The sequence below is a fragment of the Gymnoscopelus microlampas genome, assembly GCF_963454915.1.
Source record: "Gymnoscopelus microlampas genome assembly, chromosome: 16".
NCBI classification, from domain to species: Eukaryota; Metazoa; Chordata; class Actinopteri; order Myctophiformes; family Myctophidae; genus Gymnoscopelus; species Gymnoscopelus microlampas.
In genome coordinates, this window is record NC_139953.1 from 11819132 (window position 1) to 11845466 (window position 26335).

The window sequence follows — 26335 nt, forward strand, 5'->3', positions numbered from 1 at the left end:
ACCGATATCAACCGATACCGATATATGCGGGGATTATTGTGATTAGGGTAAGCTCAAATTTCATATCACACACACCATATACAGTAAGAACTCCTGAAACTTATTTATAAAGCCAAAAAAAAAAATGTTTTTTTTTCAAAAACCGATACCGATATTTTCCCGATATCAATTTTTATGCTAATATCGGCCGATAATATCGGACATCCCTACATGCAAGGCACCAACCTGCTCATCGGGAGCAATTAGGGGTTCAGCGTCTTGCTCAAGGACACTTCGACACCAACTCTGGGGGAGCCCCCCCGCCCGGGATCGAAAATACCCGGCCACTCTACCCCCTGGATAAGAGTGTCTGCAAAATTCCTAAATTGTAAATTGTGTTGTAAAATTGTAATCACAAGCTGTTTTGGATAAGAACGTTAACATAATAACGACCAAAGTCTCCAGGTGGTACAGAGTTAAAATTCCTGCCCACCACCATGGAGCCTGGGGTTCGATTTCTCGCAGGTGCTTCCGGCTTGGCCGTGCGCTCCGATGAACACAATTAGCTGTCGTTCTCCAGGTGGCAGGACGGCTCTGCCGCTGCACTAGCGACTCCTACAGGTTGAGGTTGGGATAGTGTGGTCCTCCACACGCGTTAATGTTTTAGTGGCCGGTGACGTCACATGTGTCAGGGCAGACATTTGGTTGTCCACAGCTTCCCCAGACCAAACAGTAAGGGTTGGCAGTGAATGTATACTGTACATACTGTATGGGGAGTTATCAGTTATCAATAAATTGGAAAAAACATCAAAACAGTAAAAAAAAAAAAACACAAAAAAACCCAGCTGAATGACGACCACGAAAAATGCCATATAATAAAAAACGGCCGGTCTGAATATCTGCACGGTCGCATGAGGAAGTTATTAAAAGCCTCTAACATGGTGAGCCAAAAGTCATTAAATAAATGAAACATTGATGTCAGTTTGTTATAAAGGGCTGTCTCATTAGCTGAAATGTTTTTCACTGCATCTGTTTAGTTTCCCTCAAAAAAATCCATATATAAGATATTTAAAAATGTGACACGGAATGTTACGAAATGCTGGCGCGAATGTCAAATGCACTGTTGAATATTAGTCACGTTGTCGTCTTAAGATCCTTTTATATAAACCAGCCACATTCTTGACAGGGCAAGCATCTGTACAGTGGAAATACTGAGGAATAAGATAAACAATGTTTCGTTTAAAATGGACATACGTATGCACTTTAATCTATTCCGACGCCTGATTTATACTTGGTTGCATATCGTGTTGCACACCAAAAACAGCTGATCTATTTTTCGATGCGCTACTAAGTATAAATCAGGCCTAAAAGTCCCCCTTCATGAATCGATGCTGCATCTACCGTATGTGGGTAGATGCAGGACCCTAAGGGGTCCATTTGTTTCCATTTGTGTACTCTCATAGTTACAGACCCGTAAGGGTCCATTTGGAACCCCCACAAGGAACCCTGAAGGGTCCCCTGGACCCCATTTTAAGGGCTAAAAGAATGAAACAAAGAATTCACATTCTAGACATGCAGTCATACACAGTAAAATCCTCAGTGTTAATTTATCAATTTATATGCTCTGAGAGTCAAATTAATGCTGCAATCCGTAAGTTTCGGCGTACCCCGGTCTCTGACGTGGGAGACCAGATTTCTACTGCTCCTTTTAAGACATAATCCCCAGACATAATGGCCAGGGGAGATATTGCACTTATGAGCTTCAGGCAGTACTGCTCGTGAACCAGTAGGTGTCCTACCCGACACCAGGGATGAGTAGGGAGACCACCTCCAACCACTGCAGATGTACTAGTTACAGTGCATTGTAATTAATATATACCCTACCATACAGATTGGTTTGATTCATTAACATAAGTTCCAGATTGCAGCGTTATAACACTCAGGGCTTCACAGGGTAATGTACAGGTCCGGGGACCCCCAGGGGTCCTTGAGGGGGTTCCTGGGGGTCCCTAGAAGGGGGTCCGCGGCCAAATACATCATCAATTCCCGGGTCCTTGACGTGAAAAAGTTTGAGAACCACTAGATGTACAAGTATAGACGGGACAAGGCGTTACGTACGGGTGACCCCTGTCCCCTCCTGGGGGTCGCTGGCAGCCTCTCCGTGCAGAGCATACAGAGTGATGGCGTAGGCCGTGTTGGGGGTCAGCTTGACGAGCTGCACGCTGTCCTCATCTCCAACACGCACCTACACAGCAGCGGGACCAGGGGAACGGACCAAAGGTGGTGGGAGGAAGAGAGAGAGAGAGAGAGGGGATGAGAAGGGAAAATATTATGAGGGAGCACAGTTAGGTCAAGAGATTGGGGGGGGAAAAGAAATGTGTGGGCGGGGGGAATCTCAAGGCGGCCCGACACCAGGAGAGAAAGACAAAACGAGTCAGATCTTGTCAGGAGGTTCTGCGTGAGCACCTGGTGAACTCGTAGAGCCCGTGCACACAGAGTGCAATTTTGTTATTGGTCGCTCAGTTTCTAAACATGTCCGGGGGGAAAAAAAGAAAGTCGGAATCAAAGTGGGTTCGATGGAAAATGACACTTGTCGGAGTGGAAGCTTGTGTCGTAGTTTTTTTTGTCGGACTCTGTTCGCAAGGGCCGATAGCCCTGATCTTCCTGTCGTCTGACTGAATGCATGCATTCACACGGCCAAGTGAACATACAGACTGTTAAAGAATGGCACTTTTTTATACACACGTTTGTTTATTATGCTCTCAGAGATGGACTAACACTAAGCATTACGCCGTGATTTAATCGTTTTCATCCTGGCTTTCATCATAATCTCACAAAACAGACTGTGAGATTAAAACGAAACCCAGTGGCAATAAAATGCTTCAATTTCAAGTCGGGGGTAATTTCTCTTTTACCAGGTTAAAACATATAGCATGTGTTGAACTTTCAGCTTTGCTTTCTATCATCCCAATGACTTCAGGCCATGAGCTAATCCTTCCCATTACCCAGAGTGTCCGAGGGGTCTGGCTTTTGTAGACCTTGCCTGAACACTACTGTAAAAGTGCACTTCCTGCTCTGTGTGCACTGCTCATGGCATCGCCATCTGGAACCAGTGAGGCGTCGGCCAGCAGAAGCGTTGGCTAGCATCGGCCTTATAAAAATCTATGTGGAAATGCTGAGCGTGCAAGATCAAGGTGTGTGCGTTGGTGTGTGCGTGTACGTGTGCACTTACTATACTTGTGTGGGCCAAATGTCCCCACAAGTATAGTAGAATTTCAGAAATAGACATTGTGAGGACCATTTTCCAGGTCCTCACAAGAAAAACGGTTGTTTTATGGTTATGACATGTTAAATTAGTTGTGCGATGATGTCACACCCCCAAAATAGACGATCTACAATCTCACGTGTGTGTGTGTGTGTGTGTGTGTGTGTGTGTGTGTGTGTGTGTGTGTGTGTGTGTGTGTGTGTGTGTGTGTGTACAGTATGTGTCCTTTAATGGGCACGTGTGCACACACGCGGATGTGTTCGTGTCCTTGTCTCATGTGCATAACTGCAGGTGCATGTTTCCGGTTTGTGCTCACATGTGTATTTCTGTGCCTGTGTGTGCACCAAGCCCCCAGAACCCAGTGTGACATGCTGGCCATTCATAGGTACTGCAGCTTAAAACGGCTGGGGCCACTGTACATGAACGAGCGAAGTTTGACTCACGAGTTTTCGCACAGGCCCCAAATAGGCTACGCCCATCACATTTTCCAACCCGGAAGAAGGGGTGAATTCGCCTCATGTGCTGGGTGAGCAACTCAATGCAAGTGGATGGGAGGGGATTTCGGGTGCCCTCTCTATTCTTTTTAACTCTATGGTCACGCGTGCATGGGTGTGTATGCAGCCATGTGCATATCCTTGTGTGTATGTGCCGTGTGTGCAACTCCCAGGATGCAAACCCAGGTCTGGTGCATTGGGAAGGGACACTGATGTCAAACATCTTATCCACTAGTCTAAAGGGGAATTCCCCTTTGGCCGGGGGTCATCAGACAGAGGTTCTGAGCCACTGTGCTACATACAGTACATGTGCACGCATGCATGTCCCTCACCTCTTGGTCCACCCCAGGCAGAGTAGCGTTGAGGGCTTTGTAGAGCAGCATGTATCCAGTGGCTCCTTCCGCCTTCAACCAGCTCACACGCATGGTTGTCATGGTTTCATCAGACACGCTCATATCCGTCACTGATGGCAGAGGCACTATGGGGAAGATTCACACACAGATCGAGTTAGAGGTGCAACAGTTTACCAAACTAATCACTTTAATAGATTGTGCGGCACAATTCTGCGGCTAAGTATAAAATAATGCTTCAGTGCTTAATCAATTATAGGATTAATCGAAAACATTTTCAAAAATCAGATCTACCTACTCAGCGAGCGAAGTGGCCAGAGTCTGTCTGGATCCAGACTAAGCTCATAAGGCATTATTTTCTTTATTCGTCGTACATATATACTTTGCACGTTGTGTGATAAAGTATTTAATATACTTATATTTTGTGTGTTAACTGTGGTTAACTGGTGTCCAAAGAGAGATGTCCAAAACACTAGCCATGTAGCCAGTAGCCAAGTACTGTTCTACCCCACCATCCCTACCGTACCTTGTCAGAAATGTAAGGTGAATTTTTCTTTGTCCAACAACAAAAACAACATATTTCCAACTGAAAACATTCTTTTGACAGGAGGTATAAATTAATCATCTTAACTTCCTGTCCAACTCCTCAACTTCTCACCCTGTAGTTAGATTAAAGTTCAAAAAATCTGACTTCAGCCTTTGCACTTTGTAAGTCGTTGGATAAGAATGTCTACGCTGTAAATTGCAGATGTCACTTGTTGCACTTATGTAGTGCTCTGTGCATTGGCTTGTTAACTGGATTTATGGCTGTATATAGTGGTGAGAACAGTAGATTACTGTGCATGTATAAATATAACTAATGTCCTGTCATGTTATTGCCTTAAGCAGATCATGCCTGGTTGATATGGAGATAAACTTGTGACTGCAGAATTATATATTTTTACCCAACCTAAGTAATGTGCAGGGCGTGTGCCTATAAGATTGTGCAGGGCTGAAAAAGAGCATTCATGCTCAACAATCCTAGCCTGGGTAAATAAAGCACAAAAAAAGGGGCAAATAGTATTGTAATATCTCTCCAAAGCGAACCTAAGGTCACACTATTACCCTATGGAGCAGCTCAACGGCCACCAATAAACTTGTTATTGGTGTGAAAGAGCACCCATACTCATTCATCATACCTGGAATAAACACAAGTTGTGCCAAGACCAATAAGCTAAACACAGACGGACGTCCACGTTTTAAAAAGCCTAGCAAACCCTACTAACCTCCTACCTCGGGCCAGTGAGCAAGTCACGTTAACATCACAGGCGGTGGTTTAAAGACATTCCGACCTAACGCAGTGTTAGTTTACATGACAGTAAAGAAAGCCACGATGGCAGCGTCCAACACTGAGGACAAACAAAACACTCGCTTCATCATTTATGACAGCGGTAAATGGCTACTGCATGTTTGCCGTAGAATAATCAGTCACACATTTGAGGACAAATAAAGGAGACGTTGAAAGGACAAACGAGCAAATGAAAACACTTACGGGTGTGCACTTAACACCATTAAATTATTAATCAGTTTACTTAAGATATACGCAATGACCACAAAGTTGGGACACAATGCTTAACCGCTCTTTATGACTTGGCACTCTCGGATTTGACATTTCCCGTTCTGGCTTCAGAAGGGAATCGACTCCCAGTGTTGCATCATGGGAATCAGGGGATCGTGTGTGTTTTATCAGTTCTCAACCATAAGATCACACACTAAATATACCCTGCAGTAAGTAAACAAGGATGTTGAGCTAGACCCACACACAAGGAAAAGCAAATAAACATGCTCCATCAACGTATCTAAAACAGTCTAATGAGCGAGGACAATAATGTTGTTTATCTCAAAGAAAGGAAGGGAAAAAGAAAAGAATGAAAGTCAAAGAGCTTTCCCACAACACAGGGAGATTCTGCCGAGGACTGATGTTAGACAAGTGATGCTAGTCTCTCTTTAATCGAGGTCTTCTGTCTCCCCAAAGGGCATCCTGTGTTTTGCGAATCTTACAGCTTGCATGGTCTAACTTTCTGTGCATGTAAACAGAATCAATGACAGTGCTCTGTGTGTGTGTGTGTGTGTGTGTGTGTGTGTGTGTGTGTGTGTGTGTGTGTGTGTGTGTGTGTGTGTGTATGCATGTGTGTGTGCGCACGCGTGCGTGCGTATCAGTGATGTAGTGGTTAAAACAGATGTAGGATTGAATCCTATCAGAGCCCTCTTGCTGCACTCACGCTCTCTACCTTTTCATCTTTCCTGCGGTGTCGCAGCCGCGAGGCTTTCGATCTCTCCCGCACAATAAAACCCTGAGTGTCAATTTAACACTGAGAGTGTAAAAAGCTTACAGGTCCATATGGTTACATTTGTACACTCGCAGAGTTGCAGATTGATAAATGGACACAGAGGAGGAAGACATCTGCGTTGTTAGCCAGGTGGGAACCACATGACGTTTTTGGTAATTAACATTAATCCTAGTGAAGGCTAATTATGGGCTTAAAGGTATAACAAGTGGGATTTTTGAGGTTTGTAAACACCACATTCACATCTGCTCAACGACAACAATAACACCAAATGCCCAGAAACGTCCTGAACGAAGGTGAAGGGTCTGTGCAGATAAGAGACTCTACCAGACACTTCTAGTGGCTCGTAACAAGTGATAATTGCGAGGGGTTGTTTTTGTCTATACAATTATTTATCTATATATTTTTAAGGAATGTGAGGAATGCTCACCATGACCAATACCTGTGTGTGTGTGTGTGTGTGTGTGTGTGTGTGTGTGTGTGTGTGTGTGTGTGTGTGTGTGTGTGTGTGTGTGTGTGTGTGTGTGTGTGTGTGTGTGTGTGTGTGTGTGTGTGTGTGTGTGTGTGTGTGTGTTTGTTTTAGTGTTTCTGTGCATGTGTGTGAAGACTAACAATACGTAAGTCTAAGTGGTTTCACTGAACTAAATGAAGACGTACTGATCTAAACTAATACTGTGGTTTTATTGAACTAAACTGAGACGTATTGAACAAACTAACACTTACTGTATCTTACGACAAATGCGCAAAATCGTCTGTCTGTCTGTCTGTCTGTCTGTACGCCTGTCTGTACGCCTGTCTGTACGCCTGTCTGTCTGTCTGTCTGTCTGTCTGTCTGTCTGTACGCCTGTCTGTCTGTCTGTCTGTCTGTCTGTACGCCTGTCTGTCTGTCTGTCTGTCTGTCTGTCTGTCTGTCTGTACGCCTGTCTGTCTGTACGCCTGTCTGTCTGTCTGTACGTCTGTCTGTCTGTCTGTCTGTCTGTCTGTCTGTCTGTCTGTACGCCTGTCTGTCTGTCTGTCCGTGTGTGCGTTTGTCTGTAGTTCACGTCTCGAGAACTGTCTGACCAACCGACTTCAAACTAAGACTTACAGTATAGGTGGTTTTATTAAACTAAACTCAGAATTACAGGTGGTTTTATTGGAATAAACTATGACTTACAGGTGGTTTCTGTGCCTTTCAGGGGTTCGCTGCTCTCCTCTCCGACCACTGAGTAAACGGTGACAGTATACTCAGTGTCAGGTATCAGGCTCATCAGCACTACTGTGGTCTCGGTACCATCAACCATTACCTATAGGACAGAAGAGAAGCATGGTTAGAATCCACATGAACATAATTCTACAAAGAATGACGGAGAGAGAGAAAAAGAGAGAGAAAGAGCAGGATATGGATATCCATATCCAACCCATAGAAATAAATGTGTAGCATTAATATTTCCACTCATAACCACAGTGTCAAACGGGTTAGAGGAAGTCATCAATCCATGGGGCCCTCTGTGATGTATAGTATTTGTTCCATATGGTATCCATAACAATAAGCATCATCATTTCCCCAAGGAGAGTTGTTGCGAAGACGGAAATAGGGCGTTTATGACCCGTCTATACTTTTATATGTATGATCTAACCACTATGCTTTCCTGCTCCCACTGAGACTCGGTTTAACCACCACATTAAACCTACATGCCTCATATGTCAACAAGCGAAAATGGCAGATTTACAAGATCACAACGTGTTGCAACACATTGTGATCTTATAGGTCCGTTATTTTTGCCAAAAGCTCTTATATTATGACATGCTCAGAATGCTCAGAATTAAAGTAGGGACGCTAGTGTTCATGTGGTTTGAAGGCAACAACAGATCCACTCAATGACCTCAAGGCACCGTGGTGTGGTTCATCTCAGAGTTCTGTTTTCCACAGTGGTACTTCTTACAGTAGATTAAAATTCTAACGTCCCAACTAATAGGGCACACGTTTAGGAAATGTGAAACAAAACAAGACTAACTAAATTCTATGGTTCTGCACGCAGACACACACAGACTTCTTGGTTTCAAAATGCAGCCTGAGGGATATAGAGAACCTATTGTATGAGAAAATTGACGGTTATTCGATTTGTAATCAGTTGTGTAAGTTCCATGGCTGGCAAAGATACATTCAAAAGGACATGGAGCCATGTATAATCTGGACTGATGTTTCTCACCCAGTTGCCCGGGATCCAAAAGTGGGATGCAACATGTTATGGCAGGGTTTGGGGACAAAGAATTAGCTTACTATTGTGCTATTGAATTGATGATTGTTTTGTGACTTCAAAGTCAATGCAAAATATGGATGGCAATTATTAACCACAGAGAGTCATTGAGCTACAGGGCTTTGACTCATCTAACTCTGTAATGTGTAAATATGGACTGATTATCGTCACTTTTGGGTGGAAACCTTGTATGTCCGAAACCTTAACTAAAAAACTAAAAAACGATGTAGTTATTATGCAGTCACAAGCTGTTATTAATGCTTTTCATTGGTTAAATATTTATAAAACCCACAGACAGACTACACAACATTCAACCTGGCGTGCCTATTGTGGGCATGTATTAAAAGGCGAAGGTTTTCTTGTAGATCTTCTGTTTTCACCACTTTTGTGTGACACTGCCATACAATGAAGTATTAAATTGGGTATATATGGAGAAAGAAAAGAGAAAAGGAAAACAAGACAGAGACAAAATGGAGCAAAATGAAGCAAAAGCATTGTGCTTTGGGAAGTTAGGAAGGAAGGGAGGAAAAGATTGACAACCTGCTGAGTAGGACCTCCGGCCACCCGCACGTACTCAACACGATACTTGTCCACAGGGCCATCCGGGGCGGTCCAGGTAGCACGGAATGAGTGGTGGGTCACCTCCGAGGTCACCAGGTTAGTAGGAGGCTCTGCTCCTCCTGGAGAAAGAGAGAGAGAGAGAAAGAGATGAGCCAAAATGTGTGTGATCTGTCAAAGAATTTCACACAGTGAACCCTGCCGCCACAAATCTGTCCTCATCCTCTTCGCCCTGACTGCTGCCCCCAACGTCTATATATTTTCAGCGCTCTTGCCTTCTCTTAAAAAGATATTTTCCCCCTTCCTTTGCATTGTAAATCACCGCTGTGTTTCCTGCTCAAACTGATTTATCCACACAAACGTTTACTTCCAACCTCACAGTTTCCATCAGCTACTTGGAGCTCTGTTTCTTCGTAATATCGCTCAGTGGGCTGAATTAATCAAGGGTGTCAGACCAAAATGCTTGAGATAATATCCGCTTGGCTTGTGTTTTATCTTTATTGCCTCTTATCGGTGGCCAAGTCAAGCTGATCTTCTTGGTATTCTCTACCGCCTATTGCTACGCTGTTTACTGACCGGGGTTAAAGGAACCGTTTCTTCTCGTCTGAAGACTCTAATCTTAAAGGGCCCGCTGCCTAGTAGTTGTTAGTCAAAAGTGATGTAATGTCTTCCTTCACAGAGCCAGGAGACGTATAACCGCAGACTACAGCAGTAGCTCCACACGTTTTCTCAGACAATGTCAGACTTCTGTATCAATTTAGCTGATATCTCATGCACACACCCACGGCACTCGCCCGCTTTTTTATAATGACCTGAGACACCATGTTTGGCTGAGCCACTCAACTTCCCTAAAAAAAATCTACACTACCTATAAAGCTTGATTAGTATTTAGTTGCGCACCAGTGTTGCAGGTGACAATAGCCGATCTACAATCGAGCGGCTATTTTTGCTTTAAGTCATACTGTGTAATATTGGTTTTAGTAGTCTTTTGGCAACAACTCTGGTACTGTAGCTCCATTGTCATTACAGCGTCTGTCTATGGCCTGCTAGAAGTGCGATTCCCAGAGTTCAGTTTGAAACAAAACCACATAAGTATCGCTCCAAAACGAATGGTCCTAATGCTGAGGATATTAGAAACTGTATGTATTCGCTTTAAAACAAATAAATAACACATTTCTGGTATTTTTCCATATGCCAGGACACTCCTGACTAAAATATTGTTTAGATACGTTGTCAAAAAGACACATTTATGTGGTTATTGTGAAACATGATGTCAAAGAAAGATTATATCAAAAATAACTTTGGTTTAATTCAAAACGGTAAACAGTGGCCTTTTCACAGACCTTAAGCACCCTAGCGTCCCTATTTTGGGGCAAACATTTGGCAAAACCAGCCCATCTACAAGCTCAAGCTCAAGTTGTAAGCATGTACTGTACTGTACTGTACTATTTTCGGTTTAAGATATTTAGTGTAGAGGGAAAAGGATGGGGCCTGGGGGACTCCGGTCAACTAAACATATAGGGTTTCATTCGTTTTTCTTTGCCTACCACCAGGCCCCTTGACGCTGTTGCAGAGGTTGTTGGTGAGGTCGTCCACGATGTCCATCATGAAGGAGAAGTCGTTGACGTTGTACATGTGAATGTCATCTGGGTCTGTGGCGATGGACCGCAACTCATTCTCATCGGCGTTCTTCACACCTGAAAAACAGTCATGACATCACCTTCATCGACTCAGCATCCATATTCTGGGGTTTACGTTTGCCAAAAATGGCAGATCTACAAGCTCACGTGTCACGCTGGATCAGGGGCCACTTGAAGATTTTGAAAAAGCGTTTGCGGACCACCCATCTGACCATAACTGCAGATGGGTGGGCCACGTGCATTTTCAGAGTTTACTTTAATGATCAATCAATTGATTGTGTTCCGGCTTCAATCAATGGAACTAATGTAGTGTAAGTTTCTATTTATCACAATAACAATTCATTTTCAAGTTTTTTTAATTAATATTATGAATAAAATCTTATTGTTTTGCCAATTATTTGGGGGCCCACTTGTAATACCGTGACGGCCCACAGGTTGGGAATTGCTGCTATACAAGACTGGTGTAACTGGAGAATTTAAGACCAATGTTACAGTAGGCTTCCAACGTGACCCTTGGTGAACTTATTATCTTCAGGTGACAAAGTAAATCAGGCCTTCGCTCAAGGAGTGAAATAGAAAACAACTCTAACAACATTTGTATGTGCTTTTCTTGGGATACAAAAAATATATAATATATAATAATATAATATAATTATATAATAAAAAAAAGTACTGTATGTAAACTGTGAGACACTACTCACCGATGGCATAGAGCTCAATGCCCTGGTCTCTCAGGTTCCGGGAGTTGAAGACAATCTCGTCCTGGGACTTTCCGTCAGTGATCAGGACGCCGATTTTACGCGAGTCGGGACGCATTCCCACGGACGTCTTGAAGTTGTTGTTGAGGATGAAGCTTAGAGCCATGCCTGCATAGAGTAACAAGGAGAAATATGTTTGTGTGTTCGTGATCCAGGTGAGGCTTACTGCATCGACAAAATGGGGGTCACGGCGTACTAATCTGACTTTATGGTAACTCTTCCAAGCCTTCCCGATGGCAAAACTTGATCCACCTAATTGGACCACACTAGGTCTTTGATTGATTGAATACTTAGTCAGAAATGTGAATGGCACATGGTACAGTAAGACATTAAAAGACGCTAAAAGGAAAGATTCTGAAAAAAAAAAGTCCTGGGGACTTGTTTCCATTAGCGTCCTATGTATTCAATTCATCACGTTTGACCCAGGTATGTAAATAATAGTAGTGGTCTTCAACAGGTTTTACCCTGGAATCCCAAATATGCATTGACCATGAAAACATAGATCAAATATTTTAAACAACACAATATTTCTCACTTCAGCACTTTCAACCTGTCATTCCTATTTTGGCCATGTCATTATAGGTGAGAATGTAAATGTAAATGTTCAAAAATAGCAAAAAATAGCAGATCTACAAACTCACGACGTGTCATACGGCGACACGTTCTGAGCTTTACACGATACCAGCATATGACAAAGTATAAAATAGAGCTCAAGTAGTTAAAGCTGCTCTTTATCCAGTGGTTATAGGAAACACTGTTTTGAAGTTTTGTTAAGTTACCTGTCATGGTGTTTCCTCCTTTGTACGGTAGATTGGCCACAGCATTCAGCAGGGATGTTCTGGTTGGATGTGCATTGAGATGCCACTCAGTCTTGGGGTCTCCACTATACTGGGCCAAACCTGGGAAAGGAAAAACACACTATCATCACAATGATAACTAATTATGTTTGTATCTCTTTTGTTTATAGTGTCTCTGATTAACATTTTACATATGGTACTTGGCAGTAGTAAAGCAACAACTTACACTGCTGGCTCCATTAACACCCTCTCAGTGAGATGCATAGAAAACAACAGCAAAATAGACCTTGAAGTCCACTTTATGACAACATTTATCTCAAAACAACACTAGTTGATTGTAAAAGATTATAGTGAAGTATTACGTTTAGACAGAAACAAAATGTCACTAGAGGGATCAGAGAGAGGACCGATCATTACCAATCTGCACTCTGTTAGGGCCGATATCGAAGACTCCAACCATGCGGGCGATGAAGGCACGGATGCTTTTGAAGTTCAAACGACCGATACTCCAAGATCCATCGACCAACAGCACAATGTCAGCCTGGGCGGTGGTCTTACACTGGGCATCTGTTACAGGTGGGAGAAAGCAGTGAGCGAGAGTTGCAAAACAACCTGGACACCCTGTGGATGACCAAGCCATGAAACATTAAAAGGGCGACTTCACCCATTTTCAACCTATCTTTGTATAATTGGTCCTCACTAATGCTCATGATAAAATGATTTTTTAAAAATCTACTTGGTCTGTGTCTGATAGGAGGGCTTTTTACAGTTCAGAAACCCGTCTACCAGTGACACCATCGTTAGGTAGGTGGGTAGTTTTTTTTAACAGGATTCCACTTTTTTTTAACTAGATTTTTATTAACGCGAGAACAATGGCTTCCATTATAGCATGCTAACTTCACAGGAATATAAAGCATGCAGTGTCTATTCGCTTGTATTTCCCATTGATGATGTCACTGGTAGGCGGGTTTCTGAAGTGTCCACAGCCCTCCTCTGAGACACAGAGTAGACAAAAATGGTACCATATTATCATGAGCATTAGTGAAGACCAATTATATGAAGATGAAAGTTGAAAATGGGTTGAAAAAAGTCATCCTTAAGTTACAGAGGGATTTGTGTAGAAACAAGTGAGTCAGGGGTTTAAAGTAAGAATTAGAAGACAATAGAGAACTCAAGTACGTCAAAGAGAAAAAAGATAAATGCAACGCAACATCACAAAATCACAAGTGTAATATACAAATACATACAAAGTCAATAACGTTACACAACATATTTTGAACATTATATAACACAAATTACACTGGCTCTCATATAAGACATTATATAACAGCTGTCAAGCATTCTTGGCTGGATTAACTGCTTTCTTCCTTGAGGGACTTCTGTGTTCCTTCCATGGCAGTCTTCTTCTTGTATATCCAAAGGCTCAACAGCCCTGTGGCCTTTCCAGAAAGCGAGCCTGTCGCCCCGCATAGCAGGAGCGAGCCTTCCCTGACAAATTGATATATGACAACTCCTCTGCCAAAGTTATTGCACATTCCTGTTGCTCTCCCAACTCGCTACTCCAGTCACCTTTGGGGGCAAAAGCAGTCGCTCGCTCGCCCCAAGATTTTGCAGGACGGGCCGCGAGGATGCGCTCAGTGGCCGCGATGGGCAATAAAAATCGGACCCTGTGTCTGCAATTGAAAACAGGTTAGGAGACACAATTGATTTATCCACACTTTTAAAAGCAGAATGTAGAAACAGATGCTTGACGAGGGGAAAGCGGAACTGCGGTTGAATGGAATCATGGCCGCAGCCTGTTTGATTTTCTACCTCCCCGGTAAACAGAGGACTCATCTGTCCCTCAAACATCCCCTTCATAAAAGCAGATGTCATAAACACAGATGGACCTGAGAGCCTTGTGATGCAATACAGACGACTATGTGTACAATAAAATCCTCAGGGCTAATTTAACTCTGAGACTATACAAAATGGACCTGTAAGGGTCCCAAATCGTAAGAGCCTTGTATCGTGAGAGATTTTACGGTGTCATAACCAGTGTCTCTGAGCAAGTGCCTTTGAAAGTGAGTGTAGAACGTAGAAATTTGATTGCTGGATGACTGTGTGTCATTATTGTTTTTGCTCCAGGGCAGCTCCAGGACAGCCGAGAGTCAGGTTGATTGACAATGAAAGCTGACACCGTCTGTAATATTTCTCTCACATTATGGTTCTAGGATGACAGTTTGTGTGCACTCTGTGAGATCTGACCCTTCCTACAGTTGGTTGGTGGTAATGTTGTTGATCTACACCAGGGGTGGGAAACCACCTACTTTTGATCTACCAGGTGATCAGATTGGTCTATCGAGGTGATCGATTGAGTTGATCAAAAATAACCATTATTAACCATTACCATTTGATGTGCATGAAGGCTAAATCGTGTGCCCGAAAAGGTTGCCCATCCCTGATCTACAGGAACTGAATCATACCCCACCCTTATGTCACAGTATGTCACAGTATGTCGCCTAATGCAAGTAGATACGTTAAATGACACCTATAACACTGTAACGTGCCTTGGATAAAAGCCTCCAAAAACTGCATACTGTATAAGACAGTCACCCAAGAACTAGTCTGGTTCGGTGACGTCCGGTGTTTGAGGTTCTACACGCTGGGACCTGTGTGTGGAACATCCTCCCCGTCTCCTGCTTCCAGGCCCGGTGGGTAGTGTGTCACTGTGTCTGCTCTCCATTACAGCAGGAATTTGAGCCCAGGGTCAGTGGCTCCTCGGGGTCTTATAAGAAGCATAACATTTTCCTAGCCGCATGCGGCCCTGAGCTGCTTACTCTCTGCGTTGTAAAAAATCTGTAATTGCTAGCAGAGCACTTTTTTTTCCTTTCCATTAGCCGTTATAGCCAAAGTGAAAAAGAAAGGGGAAATATCAACTTTTGTATGGGTAAAAAAAACATTTGGCCGACGGATATGGAGTGGCTAAGACTGTAAACCATTCCGGGGCCTAATGAGGATGTGTGTTTGTGGTGACGCAGTCAAGGTTGGTGCATTGTGTTGTGTGTGGGCTTCTCACAAGATGGCAAATAGGCAACACGTGAGGCGAGACATTTCCGATTGGCTTATCTATCAACGCCAGTGTCAACATTCCGGCATGTGTTGTCGTTTCTCCCCCACCCTCCCACCCCCCCAACCATGTTGTGATATGTGGCGTTGTAGGAGTGGATGAGGCAACTCACGCCAAAGCAGCTAAGAGCAATTTGCGTTAATCATAATCACGTGTGATTGATATTTGATCCATAATTCCAATACGGCTCTGATCCTAATTTCCCCTGACAGGGAATAATTCAGCGTTCTGGCTGTGTGATATTTCATAAGTCGGGCCACTCCTTTCGCTGTTCTGAGAGGAGAACAACTCATGTCAACTCTGTCTGAGTGTCTGGTCTGCAGGCTTGCTTTGGAGCGCTGCTGTTGTTTCATGCGCATAGTGCAGAAGAGGCGGAGGTCTGTTTATTATGGTATTATGAGACGTTTTACCTGATGCATCTAGAAGAGGGGGTTCAGAAGCATCAATGAGGGTGGTCTTCTCCTCCCCTGCCAGAGGTGAACTCTCTCCTCCTTCAAACATCCCAAATACGGCCACAGAGTACTTAGTTCCTGCCCTACGAGAAAGAAAGTCATCAAAATCGATGAGTTTATACGTAGATGCAGACCACAATATCTACAGTACACTGCAAAAGGTGTTTGTCCTCAGTAGTTCTGTTAATTGAACTTGAAAGTTAAATAGAACTGTAAGGGTAAATTTGGTACCATTTGCACACTCTTTGGAGTTAACAAGTGTTCAAATGGTGTGCAACTGTACTGTTAACAATCGTGTTTAAGTATTCAATCAATCAATAATGTTTTTGGTTAGAATTGTTATAAGAGCAATAATAGGACTACACTACACAAGCCATGATATATTCTATTATACCACAGCTACAGGCATCAAAGGCAGGTAACAATACCTGTATCCATAATATAATCACAATATCCCTTGGCCTCTTGAGTATTATATTTATTGCTGAAGTATAAATCTCACCTGAGCTCTTCTAGGACCACAGTGTTGTCATATGGGCCTACAAGAAGCTCCCCCAGGTCAATATCATTCCCACTAGGGTAGAAGGTGACCTTGTAGCCCGTAACATTTCCAGGAGCTGGATCCCAGGTGACTCTGAAACTGGTCTTGGTTGGTTCAGAGGTTTGCAGGTTTCTTGGTGCTTTATATGGCGACACTGAAATAGACAAAATAAGGGATGGGGGCAGATAAACTTTAGAACAAACTCATGGCAACAAAAAATAAAAAACTGCACAAAAAAAACAGCACAAAGCAGCTTCAAACTTGGAAACAATACAGAGGTTTCATTGAGATCAGGCATCCCACATTCCAGCCAGTTTCTCATTAGTCCATAATACAATTCCTTGAACCCCAATGTCATTGATTACAGAAAGCCCAAGGTTCATGCCGTGAGTTAGTACAACTAGCGTGTGAATGATTGTGTTGCTGTGATTTGAATGTACAGGTGAACTTTGGATTGGCACTTAAGGGCTGTGTCCACCAAAGTGTTTCCTCAGCACAGTGTATGTTTTGAATTGTTTTCAATGGGAGTGCCGCGTATTTACACTATGCTAGAAACAGCAGTAGCGTGGCGAGGTGCTGAGTGGCTATTCTGTGCTGAGCTGTGCATGTCTGGTGCTTTTATGTGGTCAAAGAGAGTTGAAGAATCTTCAACTTTGGGTGTTTGGATGAGTGTTTTAGAAGAATGCCCTGCGTCGTAGACCTATTTGTCCAGCAGTCTAGCAGGACCCTACATGTAACAAAATATCAACCTTAAAGTCATTTGATGTTTCCGTTTAGTCCTCGAGTCTTATTTTTGTTTACAAAAATAAAATGGTGGGAAAAAAATGTGCCAGTGAGATGTGATAATGACTCTTGTTTCCAAAGCAATGTGGCTTGTTTCAGGAACTTTTGTGAATCAAGCGATGTTATTTGGGGAAAAATCGATTGTTTCAAGATAACGTGACTAGACTCGACTTGATTCAAGAGCATTCCTGAAACACTTATTGAGCCACATCGGAAAGAAATAAAATGACCTCACCCTAGATTTGTTTTCTCTTGCTTTAACGACAATAAGATTTAGAGACTGAATACATAATGAAGTAACTCATTCAAGATGGACATTTTTTTGGCAGTGCACACAATACACAATAAAATCCTCAGTGTTACTTGAACTATGAGAGGGAAAGAATGGACCCAAACAGACCGCTTAGGTCCGCTTGGGTCCATTTTTACCCTCTCGAAGTTCAAGTGACACCACGGACTTTGCAAGTGCACCGTCAACTCTGGTAGGTTTGAATTATGGACCAACGTACATGTGGTTCCTACTCCTTGCCTTGCTTTGCCTTCTCCGCGCTTGGGGTAGATGGGGTGAACGGTGATGTTGTAGGTGGTCTTGGGTTTCAGGTTCTTCATGACAGTAGAGGTGACGGTAGCGGGAACCTTGAGTGCCACTTCGTTGCCCCCGGTGCTGGGGACATACTTCAGACGGTATTGGACCACCTTGCCTGGTGCCGGCGTCCAGCCCACTCTCATGGTCCGCTCTGTCTCGTCCGACACGGTCAGTCGCTTACCCGCAGCACTCGCTGAAGACAAAGAATGCATTAGATATTGTTGTAATGCTTTTAAAAAATCTCCTGAGATTAAACACCAAAAAATCTAAAAAAGCTCAAATTGTTTGAATTGACTTCTTGAATAACCTCTGTGACTGCTCTCTAAAGACCACTGTGCTAGTCTCATACATCAGGAAATTCAAAGATTATTAATTGAATCAGCTAATAACTAAGTAAAAAACAAAGTGTGATTCATGCAGCCAGCTACAAGTTGCTCAACTCTAATAGCCACAACAGTTATTTTCATTGTACGCCCCATTACTTGAAATAAATCACTACCATTTTCTACTTCTCTATCGTTATCTCTTGTATTTGTTCATTATCAGCCAACTTGTAATTATAGGATTAGCAAAGCAACTCTCATATTTAATCATTATGAGTGGGGGATATGAGTGTTGGCCTAATGACTCAGCTCAAAAGGTAGCTGAATAATACATTAACTCTTTAAAGGAGAGGTGTACCAAACATTTCTTAAAGGTTTCATGACATGCTGGTTTACAAAACATTAAAAGTCTTTATCATGGTCCTTCAAACGTGCATTAAAGGTTTTAACTGAAAAACCCACTCCAGTGAGCCATGGTAGTTTTTTTTTCTCCCTGTGTTTTGAGGCCTTTTTAGCTGCAATGAAAAAAAAACAATTTGCCAGCGGGTGTCGCTGTTGAGGGATTTTGCCTGTCAATCATCGCCTCTGCTCCGTCCCCCAAAGGAGAAGGATAGGGGAGGGGAGGGGCGGGGAGGAGAGGGGGCGGGATTAATGGACTGTGACATCAAAGTCCACGGGCCAATCACAGCACTTTTCTGAGCCTAATTATTCAGAAAACCTCAGACCACAGAAAATCCACTGAATGTCCAAAGTTCAGTTTTTTTGTGGGTAATTGAGGTCAGAAACCCCCCCCCAAAAAAACGTTTTTTATTTTGAAATTTGATGTCATGAAACCTTTAAGGCTTGGATTTGAGAGAGGCCAAGCCCCCCCCCCCTAGAGGTTTCCTTGAACAGGCCGCTTTTTGAGTACGGTTTCACCCATGTGTGTTAGAGAGAACAGGGGTAATATGTCATCGGTTTTCTATAGGAGTCTTGTGTCTGATCTGATATACTATATGGTATATGTTACACTGCTCACAGAATGCATACATACTTCTAAAAACATTTCTCTTTAGCAGTGACTGGTGTCGTCTCAGAATGCATAGCATATCTAAACTGTCTGCGCCTCTCTTTTGCACTCTGGGCCCCAACATTAAAAAGCAATATGAAATTGCTTTGTCCAAAAACACTGGAAACCAGGACCAAAGGCCCTTCACAGGAGACGTCAGAGATGAACACATGGGAAACATTGACACACATAGCCTATGCCTTTCGCTTGAAGTGTAACAAATCCAAAACATTAAACTGTTCTGGCAAACACTCTTATATGAAAGCATGCGTTCTTATCTCTCTGTTATCAAGACAATTATCAGAAATCACAAAACTGAAAATGTTTCAAGTCTGGGGATGAATTAACAACTTAAATTGGTTGATTCGCTTCCTATGAAATTCAGCGCAGCAGCAACGTAATTATAAATGTAACAGTGCTCACCATCCGTGGTCTCCTGTCCAGTGAGCGGATTTCCCTCTCCATGTCCGTAAGCTGCGACCACCGACACGCGGTACAGTGTCTCTGGGGTCAGACCGTCCAGCTCTGTATTGGTCACATCCCCTGGAACCGTCTTCTCCCCGGACTCTGGGGAGAGCATGGACTTCCAGCGGACCCGGTACTGTTTCACGTTACCGGGAGCTGCGGTCCAGGATGCGGCGAAGCTTGTGTCTGTTACATCACTGGTCACCAGGTCTTTTGGAGAGCCCAGCACTGAAATAACAAGGAAGGCATGTGTTTAGTAATGTGCTGGACAGAGGCAACCGGCAAGTGGATTGTTATAGTACAGGTGGGAATGCTAATCAGTATCATATATCTCATTCAACTAACTATACAGCCAAAGTCTGTAAAAACTTGGAAACCGTTTGCCTGAATGAGCTGGTCGATTTGATTACTCAAAAGAATACAAGTAATTGCCCAGTACACGAGTGTATGAAAGCGATAATTAACACTCATGATTTTGCTATTTAGATGTGGACAGTTCGCCAAAGTAGGGCTGCACAATTAATTGCGAATAATCATAAATCATAATTTTATGCTTCACAATTATGTAATTGCGAAACTTGGCTATTATTTCAAAGAACTTATTTGGTCAGCTGTTGCACCTTGCCCTTGTTCCCTCACCAAAGTTGAATATAACCAGAGCATTGCTCAACCCATCTCCCCATCCATCAGGCTCACAGAGGAACAATAAAGGCATGTAAGGACATACCATTTGAGCAGCAACAAAGGCATTAAAGGAGACACACCATGAATTTCACTTTTTTTTATTTTTATTTTATTTTTTTGGCTCCCCAGTGTCTCTTGTACCCCAAAAAATATTTTCTTTTAACATTCAGTCATTCATTCTCATTTCAGAGATTTTCAGAATGGGCGTGTCTGAACAGGCCATCTCAGAATGGCAAGTTTGCTTACCTCACCAAACTTTCTGCCCATGTATTTTGACAGACAGAATTGCTCAGTACCGCAGTACAGCACCCCCCTAGCCAACAGGACGTTTTGGTATTGCAGCTGAAAGTGCTTTATAAGCTTGAGAGAATTGACTTGGGATGAGTATATCTGAGTGTTGATTTAGGCTCAAACCTTTTGAAAATGGTTAGAGGGACATACACCATATGATATTAAATATCAAATATGTTTTTTAAATTCATGGTGTGTCTCCTTTAAATGAATTACAAAAACATATTTTTTCCACAGGAAATCGAGACACAAAACCAGAAAGAAACGATGAAAGAGATATGAGAGTTATGCTGGCCAATATTGTTCTCAAGATTAATTGGAAGGCTCTTCCACCAGGAAATACTGTAAGTGAAAGAGAAGGAGAGACTAATACAGATGATGTGTGCACACCATTTGGAAAAATAAAACAAAACTGTATTTCAAAATAACATGAAATTAGAAGTTATTATGGGTTTCTATTGTGAGTCATCTTAAGACTTTATCTTACTAAATCATTACTTAGAACAGGGAATCCCCAACTTTTCTATGCCAAGGACCCCCAAATAGCTATAAGCCTGATTATCAGCCTGAAGCTGCGTGAGAGTGGGCGGGGTCTATGGTTTGGAACCAGGCTAATAACCTCTGGCTGCGTCTCCTCTATTGCAAAATAGCTTTTTTTTTTTGTGAAAATAGCCGACCCAGAAGCTCACAACGGGTCATGCTGAGACGCATTGTCAGTACATCCATCCAGGTAGATCTACTTTTACTTTTTTAATTTAATAACATTTTTGAAATATTGACTAACAAATTTCAGGCTCAAGTCCAGGAGGGGACGACATCGTAAGCTCAGCTCAGAACCCAATGTGTCAGGAACTCAATGAGAGAATAAAACAGTTGCAAAACTGCCAAATTTTTACACTCTCAGAGTTAAATGAACATTCTGGATTTTACCAAGCGGGTCCCACTGAACCCCTACGTTTTGCATTACAAGAGTGAATGTAGAGCATAAATGCATTTTAGAAGAACCTTGAGGTAGATGCAATAAGGAGCCGTCTATGTTTTGATAAGCCAGGGGTTATTTAGGCTAGACCTCACATCCTTGGACTAAACTGTCTTCTGACTGCATATTGACATAGTGAGTTTTGACTTTGCATTTACCTTTTGTGATTTTGTTTGTATTCTGGCCAGTGTATATTGTTGTATATTGTTTGCCTGTGGCCATGATAAAATACACGTGTGTGCAAAACTATCCAACTTTTGAGTGCAGTTGACTGGCTGAAAAGGAGCTACAGCCGAAATCCGTGCCGTTGGCTCCTTTGAACCTTGATGATCTGTTCCACTTCGGAAAACAAGTCTGGCGCAACAAGCATGCTTCTTTCTGGGTCTGGGACATTTGAACTGATGTACAGGACAGGATATTGACTATAAAGTTAAACATCTGCTGCACAAATAGTGTATGCAAGCACACAAATAAAGCAGGAGAATGTTACAGAACATTGAGGGGTTTTGAGAGAATGTGGTGGTCATATTGTGTGACAGCAAACGCTACTCCAAGCTGACAAAGTGCATACAGCAGCCCAAAAATATATAACTTTGTTTAATCAGCCGAAGCCAAATCTAATTTCCACCCCTGTGGATCACGCTAACGTATGGAGTTTTCTATAAATGGTCTTGAAGGCAACAGGATGACGTAACTTACATATGTGCGAATGGTGGAAGTGATTGATGTGATATTAGAAAGTATAATAAGCTTAGAGAGCGTGGCAACAGGTTCCAGAGGGGGCGTAGTAAAGACTGTAGCCAAGCTTAAATATAGAGATCGTTTTAACTGAAATGTCTTCGCACAGCATCCTGTTAAACAATCAAAATAGTCACATTTACAATAACAACATTTGCCAATTGCAATTCCATTTACCGTACTATGTACAAAACTGCACATTCATGTGACTGAAGCACATAGATAGGTGGTTTATCATCAGTCAAATGAAAGGAAATCACCACATTCATCTCATGAATGAGATAATCAATCAAAACTGGAAAAGAAAACATGACAAATGAGATCTAACTTCTAATCAGTTCAGCATTAGCTAAACAAGCGTCTTTTTATATCAGCAAAACAGCCTTCAGATAATACCAAGAAAAAGGTTTTCTGAAGGAGAGGGAGGACATTAACTCCGACTGTGAGATTAATTTGACAAATCAACAAGTCGGCTGAGTCTGATTTGAGGGACGGGTTTTTCCAAGTGCAACGCCAGAAATAATCCATCAAAACTAATATTTCTTCTCTTTAGGCAATTCATCCAAGGCTGGATGAATTCTAATTTCCTTTCTTCTTCTCCTTTTTTTTGCACCCCATGTGTGCTGATGAATAAGTATGGGCTCAGGTGTCCAGTCGCTCAGGCCTCAACACAGAAGAGTCAGCTACTATTAGACGCTATGACCGATGCGGAGCAAACGCTCTAGCATTGAACTTGCCCTGGCAGAGGATGCCCGTGTTGGCACAGTCATTCAGTGTGCTCAACCAAACAGGGATAGATCTAACTGTGACATCGTGGCTTTGAGTCTGGCTCGTGTGACATTTGCCATTTGTCAGTCCTCTCCCATTAAACTACAATCTATGATTTATTTTAATTGAATAAAAATGTATGTTAGTACAACGTAACTAGCTACATCTGCAGTGGTTGGAGGCGGTCTCCCTAATCTTCCCTTGAGAAATGTTGACCTGACCGTGGTATCAGGTCAGACACCTACTGGTTGACAATGTTGATAAAGTTATTTGAAGCAGACAGCACAACGGATTGGACAATAGATGCCGTGCCATCTTTATCGTGGTCCGGACATCCTTGCAATTACCTCTCTCCATCGAGAGAGGGAGACCACGGATATACAACTGATGGACACATCAAAGCTTTAATGTGTTTCTGTATATAAAAAAGAACAGACCCAGTTCATAATTGCATGATTCACAAAAACCCTGTAATAGTCAAATTTTCTATAAAAATAAAAATCCTTGCGTGACCAGAGTTAGCCTTTTTTTCCAATCAATTCTGGAAGTGAACTCTGTTTAAAATTGTTAAGTGTGTGGACACGCGTGCGTCTGTGTGTGTGTGTGCTTGTGTTCGCTCATTTGTGTCTGTACAGTATGTGTGTCCTTTGGTGTGCAGGTGCTCACACATGCGGATACGTTTGTGTCCCTGGCTCACATGCACGTGCATTACTGTGCGTACTTCTGCATTTTTCAGGTTTTTATTGAAGTATTTCTGTGCATGTGCATGTGTTATGTTCTGTTTACAAATGAAAGTACTGATAGACTGTCCTGCAGACACCAAATAGCCTCAACCTTCTCCTCCACAACCACGGCCATTAAAAAGAAGGGTTTCAGGGAGCCCTTTCCTTTTCAAAGCCTGGACATCTTGAGAGTCTGGAGGCTCTCGACAATAACAGCCGCAGACAGCGCAGCGCAGATGGAGGATGGAATCTGGCACCGGACAGAGCTGCTGCCTGAAATCCGCTGCTCCAGCCTTATTTTCCACAGGTCGTCACGAGACAAAAACCGAATGAAACCACAGTAGATTTAACATCTTTCTCAAATCTTCCCATCTCTCTGGTTTCTCTGTCTGTCTGTCTGTCTCCATCGCCGCAACCTGTCTATTTATACATATCGTTGCTGTCGGGCAGAAAACTATAATGACATGCCCAAAATATCGATGCCAGGTTGAGAGTGTTTAAGCCTGTCTGTTTGTTCGAGAAATATTTAACCAATGAAAAGCACTAACAAGAGCTTGTGACTCTTGGCTTTCTTCCATTTCCTGAAAAGCAAAGGTTTTGGACATACAAGGTTTCCACCCGACAGCGACAACATCCTTCTGTCTGTCGGAGTGTCGGACTAACTGTCCATTTCTCTAGAATCAACATGTATGCATATTAGACACAGATGGCTCCTGCCATCAATTCCACTGCATGCTATCACATATCACTGCTTGTGTTATAATTGTTTAACGCTCACTGTTGTTCAGAGCTGACAGGCCCAGCGCTGGATCCTGGCCAGATGCTGAGAACTACAGTTCAGTATTCCCACTGTACGTTAGTCTTAATAAGCTCCCCTTTCGCCAGAAACCACTTGAATCTTTTCTATGCAATGACATCATAGCAGAACGGGGAGTGGGGGTTCCAGTCGAGCTCAGTTGCTGAAATTTCAGCGATGATGGAAAAATGTTTCCTGCATTTCCTTCACCTCCTACTTTTTGTTTCTTGGCTACTGTAAAGAAAGAGCGTGGGTCATGTGTACCGTAGCTTAATAAGGCACCGACGCTGCAAAGGTTATGGGTTCCCCAGTGTAACTAAATGGGAAAGTGCGTGCCACTGACACCGCAAGGGGTTGGGATCCATTCCCCGTGGAGCCGAGCAGAACACGACACCACCGGGATTTTAGTTTTCCCAATTCATCACTCGAGAGCTTGACAAGTGAAGGAGCATGGGTTTGTGTCAAAAAGGTTAATCTTTTCTCTGTCATCACCTTATAAGCTGGGAAGGAATTGCACTGAGCTGAAGTGAACAAAAATGGGCACTACATTTATTTCGTTTAGTTATTTGGCTCCTAATTATAGGGTAACCTCTTTTGGCCTATCCTAAAAGGTGCTATAAAGCACATGGTTATATATAGAACCATTAGAGGTGCATAAACTAAGCTTAAGACCAGTAGAACCAGTAGACTCCGTCCCCAAAGAACCATTACGGTTCTTTGTACAGCAGCAGTGCTATATAGCACCTCAACCACCCCAAAGAACCGCTGAAGAACCGCCATTTTCTCGTGCATACGTCAGACGGGGGGCTTAACACAGAGACAATGCTCAGCAGAGCCCAGCCAAGGTGCAAAGCCAATTTTCATCATTGAAGCTGATTACTGAAGTTCTTGGCAAGCTCTTAACTTTAAGTAGAGCATGAAATCCACCAATATAAAGATATAAAAATGTTGATGTATATTCATTTCAAAGATGTGACAGTTTTGGGACTTTGCCGCGTGGGCACAACGTGAGAAACCCCCAAACCTGCGCTTCAAGAAGGCCAAGGCCACCTAAAGGTGTCCAGGCATAGAGCCTGGCAATTAATCATAACCACCGAAGATCAAACTAAACCCCACCTGGCTAGCGGACACGTTGAATAAGCCTAGGTTTTCTTACTGGCAGGACATTGTTGCATATGACTTATTGTGAATCATAGCTGTCACATCAATATTTATTAGCTTGGACCTTTCTTCATAGTCCTGAAGATGAGGAGTTAATCTTTCCCTCCAAATCCAATTACACAGTAAAATCCTCAGCGTTCATTTATCCATTTGTAGCTCTGAGTGTGTAAAAATGTAACCAAGTGAACCCCAAGTGAAATGGTACATTTGGTTACATTTGTAAACTCTCACACGAGTCAATCGAACACTGAGGATTTTACTGTGTAAATATCCCTTTCCAAGATTTAGAGGCCAATGCAATGTTTTATTGGTCAATCAGTTTAACGCATCCGAAAAACGCAGGAATCGAACTGGGTTCAACTGAAAACATTACACGCCATCACAGCCACTTGTTGTGCAATTTTGGTGTAGCAAGACGTGTGTTTGTTTCAGCTATCAGACTGTGTGCAAGAGGCTTAGGGAGCGTTTCCTTGTGCGATTA

The 26335-nt window shown here is 42.7% G+C and overlaps 1 protein-coding gene across 4 annotated transcripts in view; it reads right to left on the reverse strand.

Moving 5' to 3' along the window:
* Positions 1 to 26335, reverse strand: part of col12a1b (collagen, type XII, alpha 1b) — a 151299-nt gene that overhangs the window by 99320 nt on the left and 25644 nt on the right. For all 4 annotated transcript variants that reach the window (XM_084081778.1, XM_084081780.1, XM_084081777.1 and 1 more), the window contains exons 14-25: positions 19674 to 19943; positions 17803 to 18072; positions 16472 to 16664; positions 15928 to 16052; positions 12826 to 12975; positions 12391 to 12510; positions 11555 to 11719; positions 10761 to 10910; positions 9196 to 9335; positions 7572 to 7701; positions 4071 to 4216; positions 2098 to 2224 (exon numbers count right to left, since the gene is read on the reverse strand). In XM_084081778.1, the coding sequence (XP_083937904.1) occupies positions 2098 to 2224; positions 4071 to 4216; positions 7572 to 7701; positions 9196 to 9335; positions 10761 to 10910; positions 11555 to 11719; positions 12391 to 12510; positions 12826 to 12975; positions 15928 to 16052; positions 16472 to 16664; positions 17803 to 18072; positions 19674 to 19943 (1986 nt within the window). The remainder of the gene's footprint in view (positions 1 to 2097; positions 2225 to 4070; positions 4217 to 7571; positions 7702 to 9195; positions 9336 to 10760; positions 10911 to 11554; positions 11720 to 12390; positions 12511 to 12825; positions 12976 to 15927; positions 16053 to 16471; positions 16665 to 17802; positions 18073 to 19673; positions 19944 to 26335) is intronic.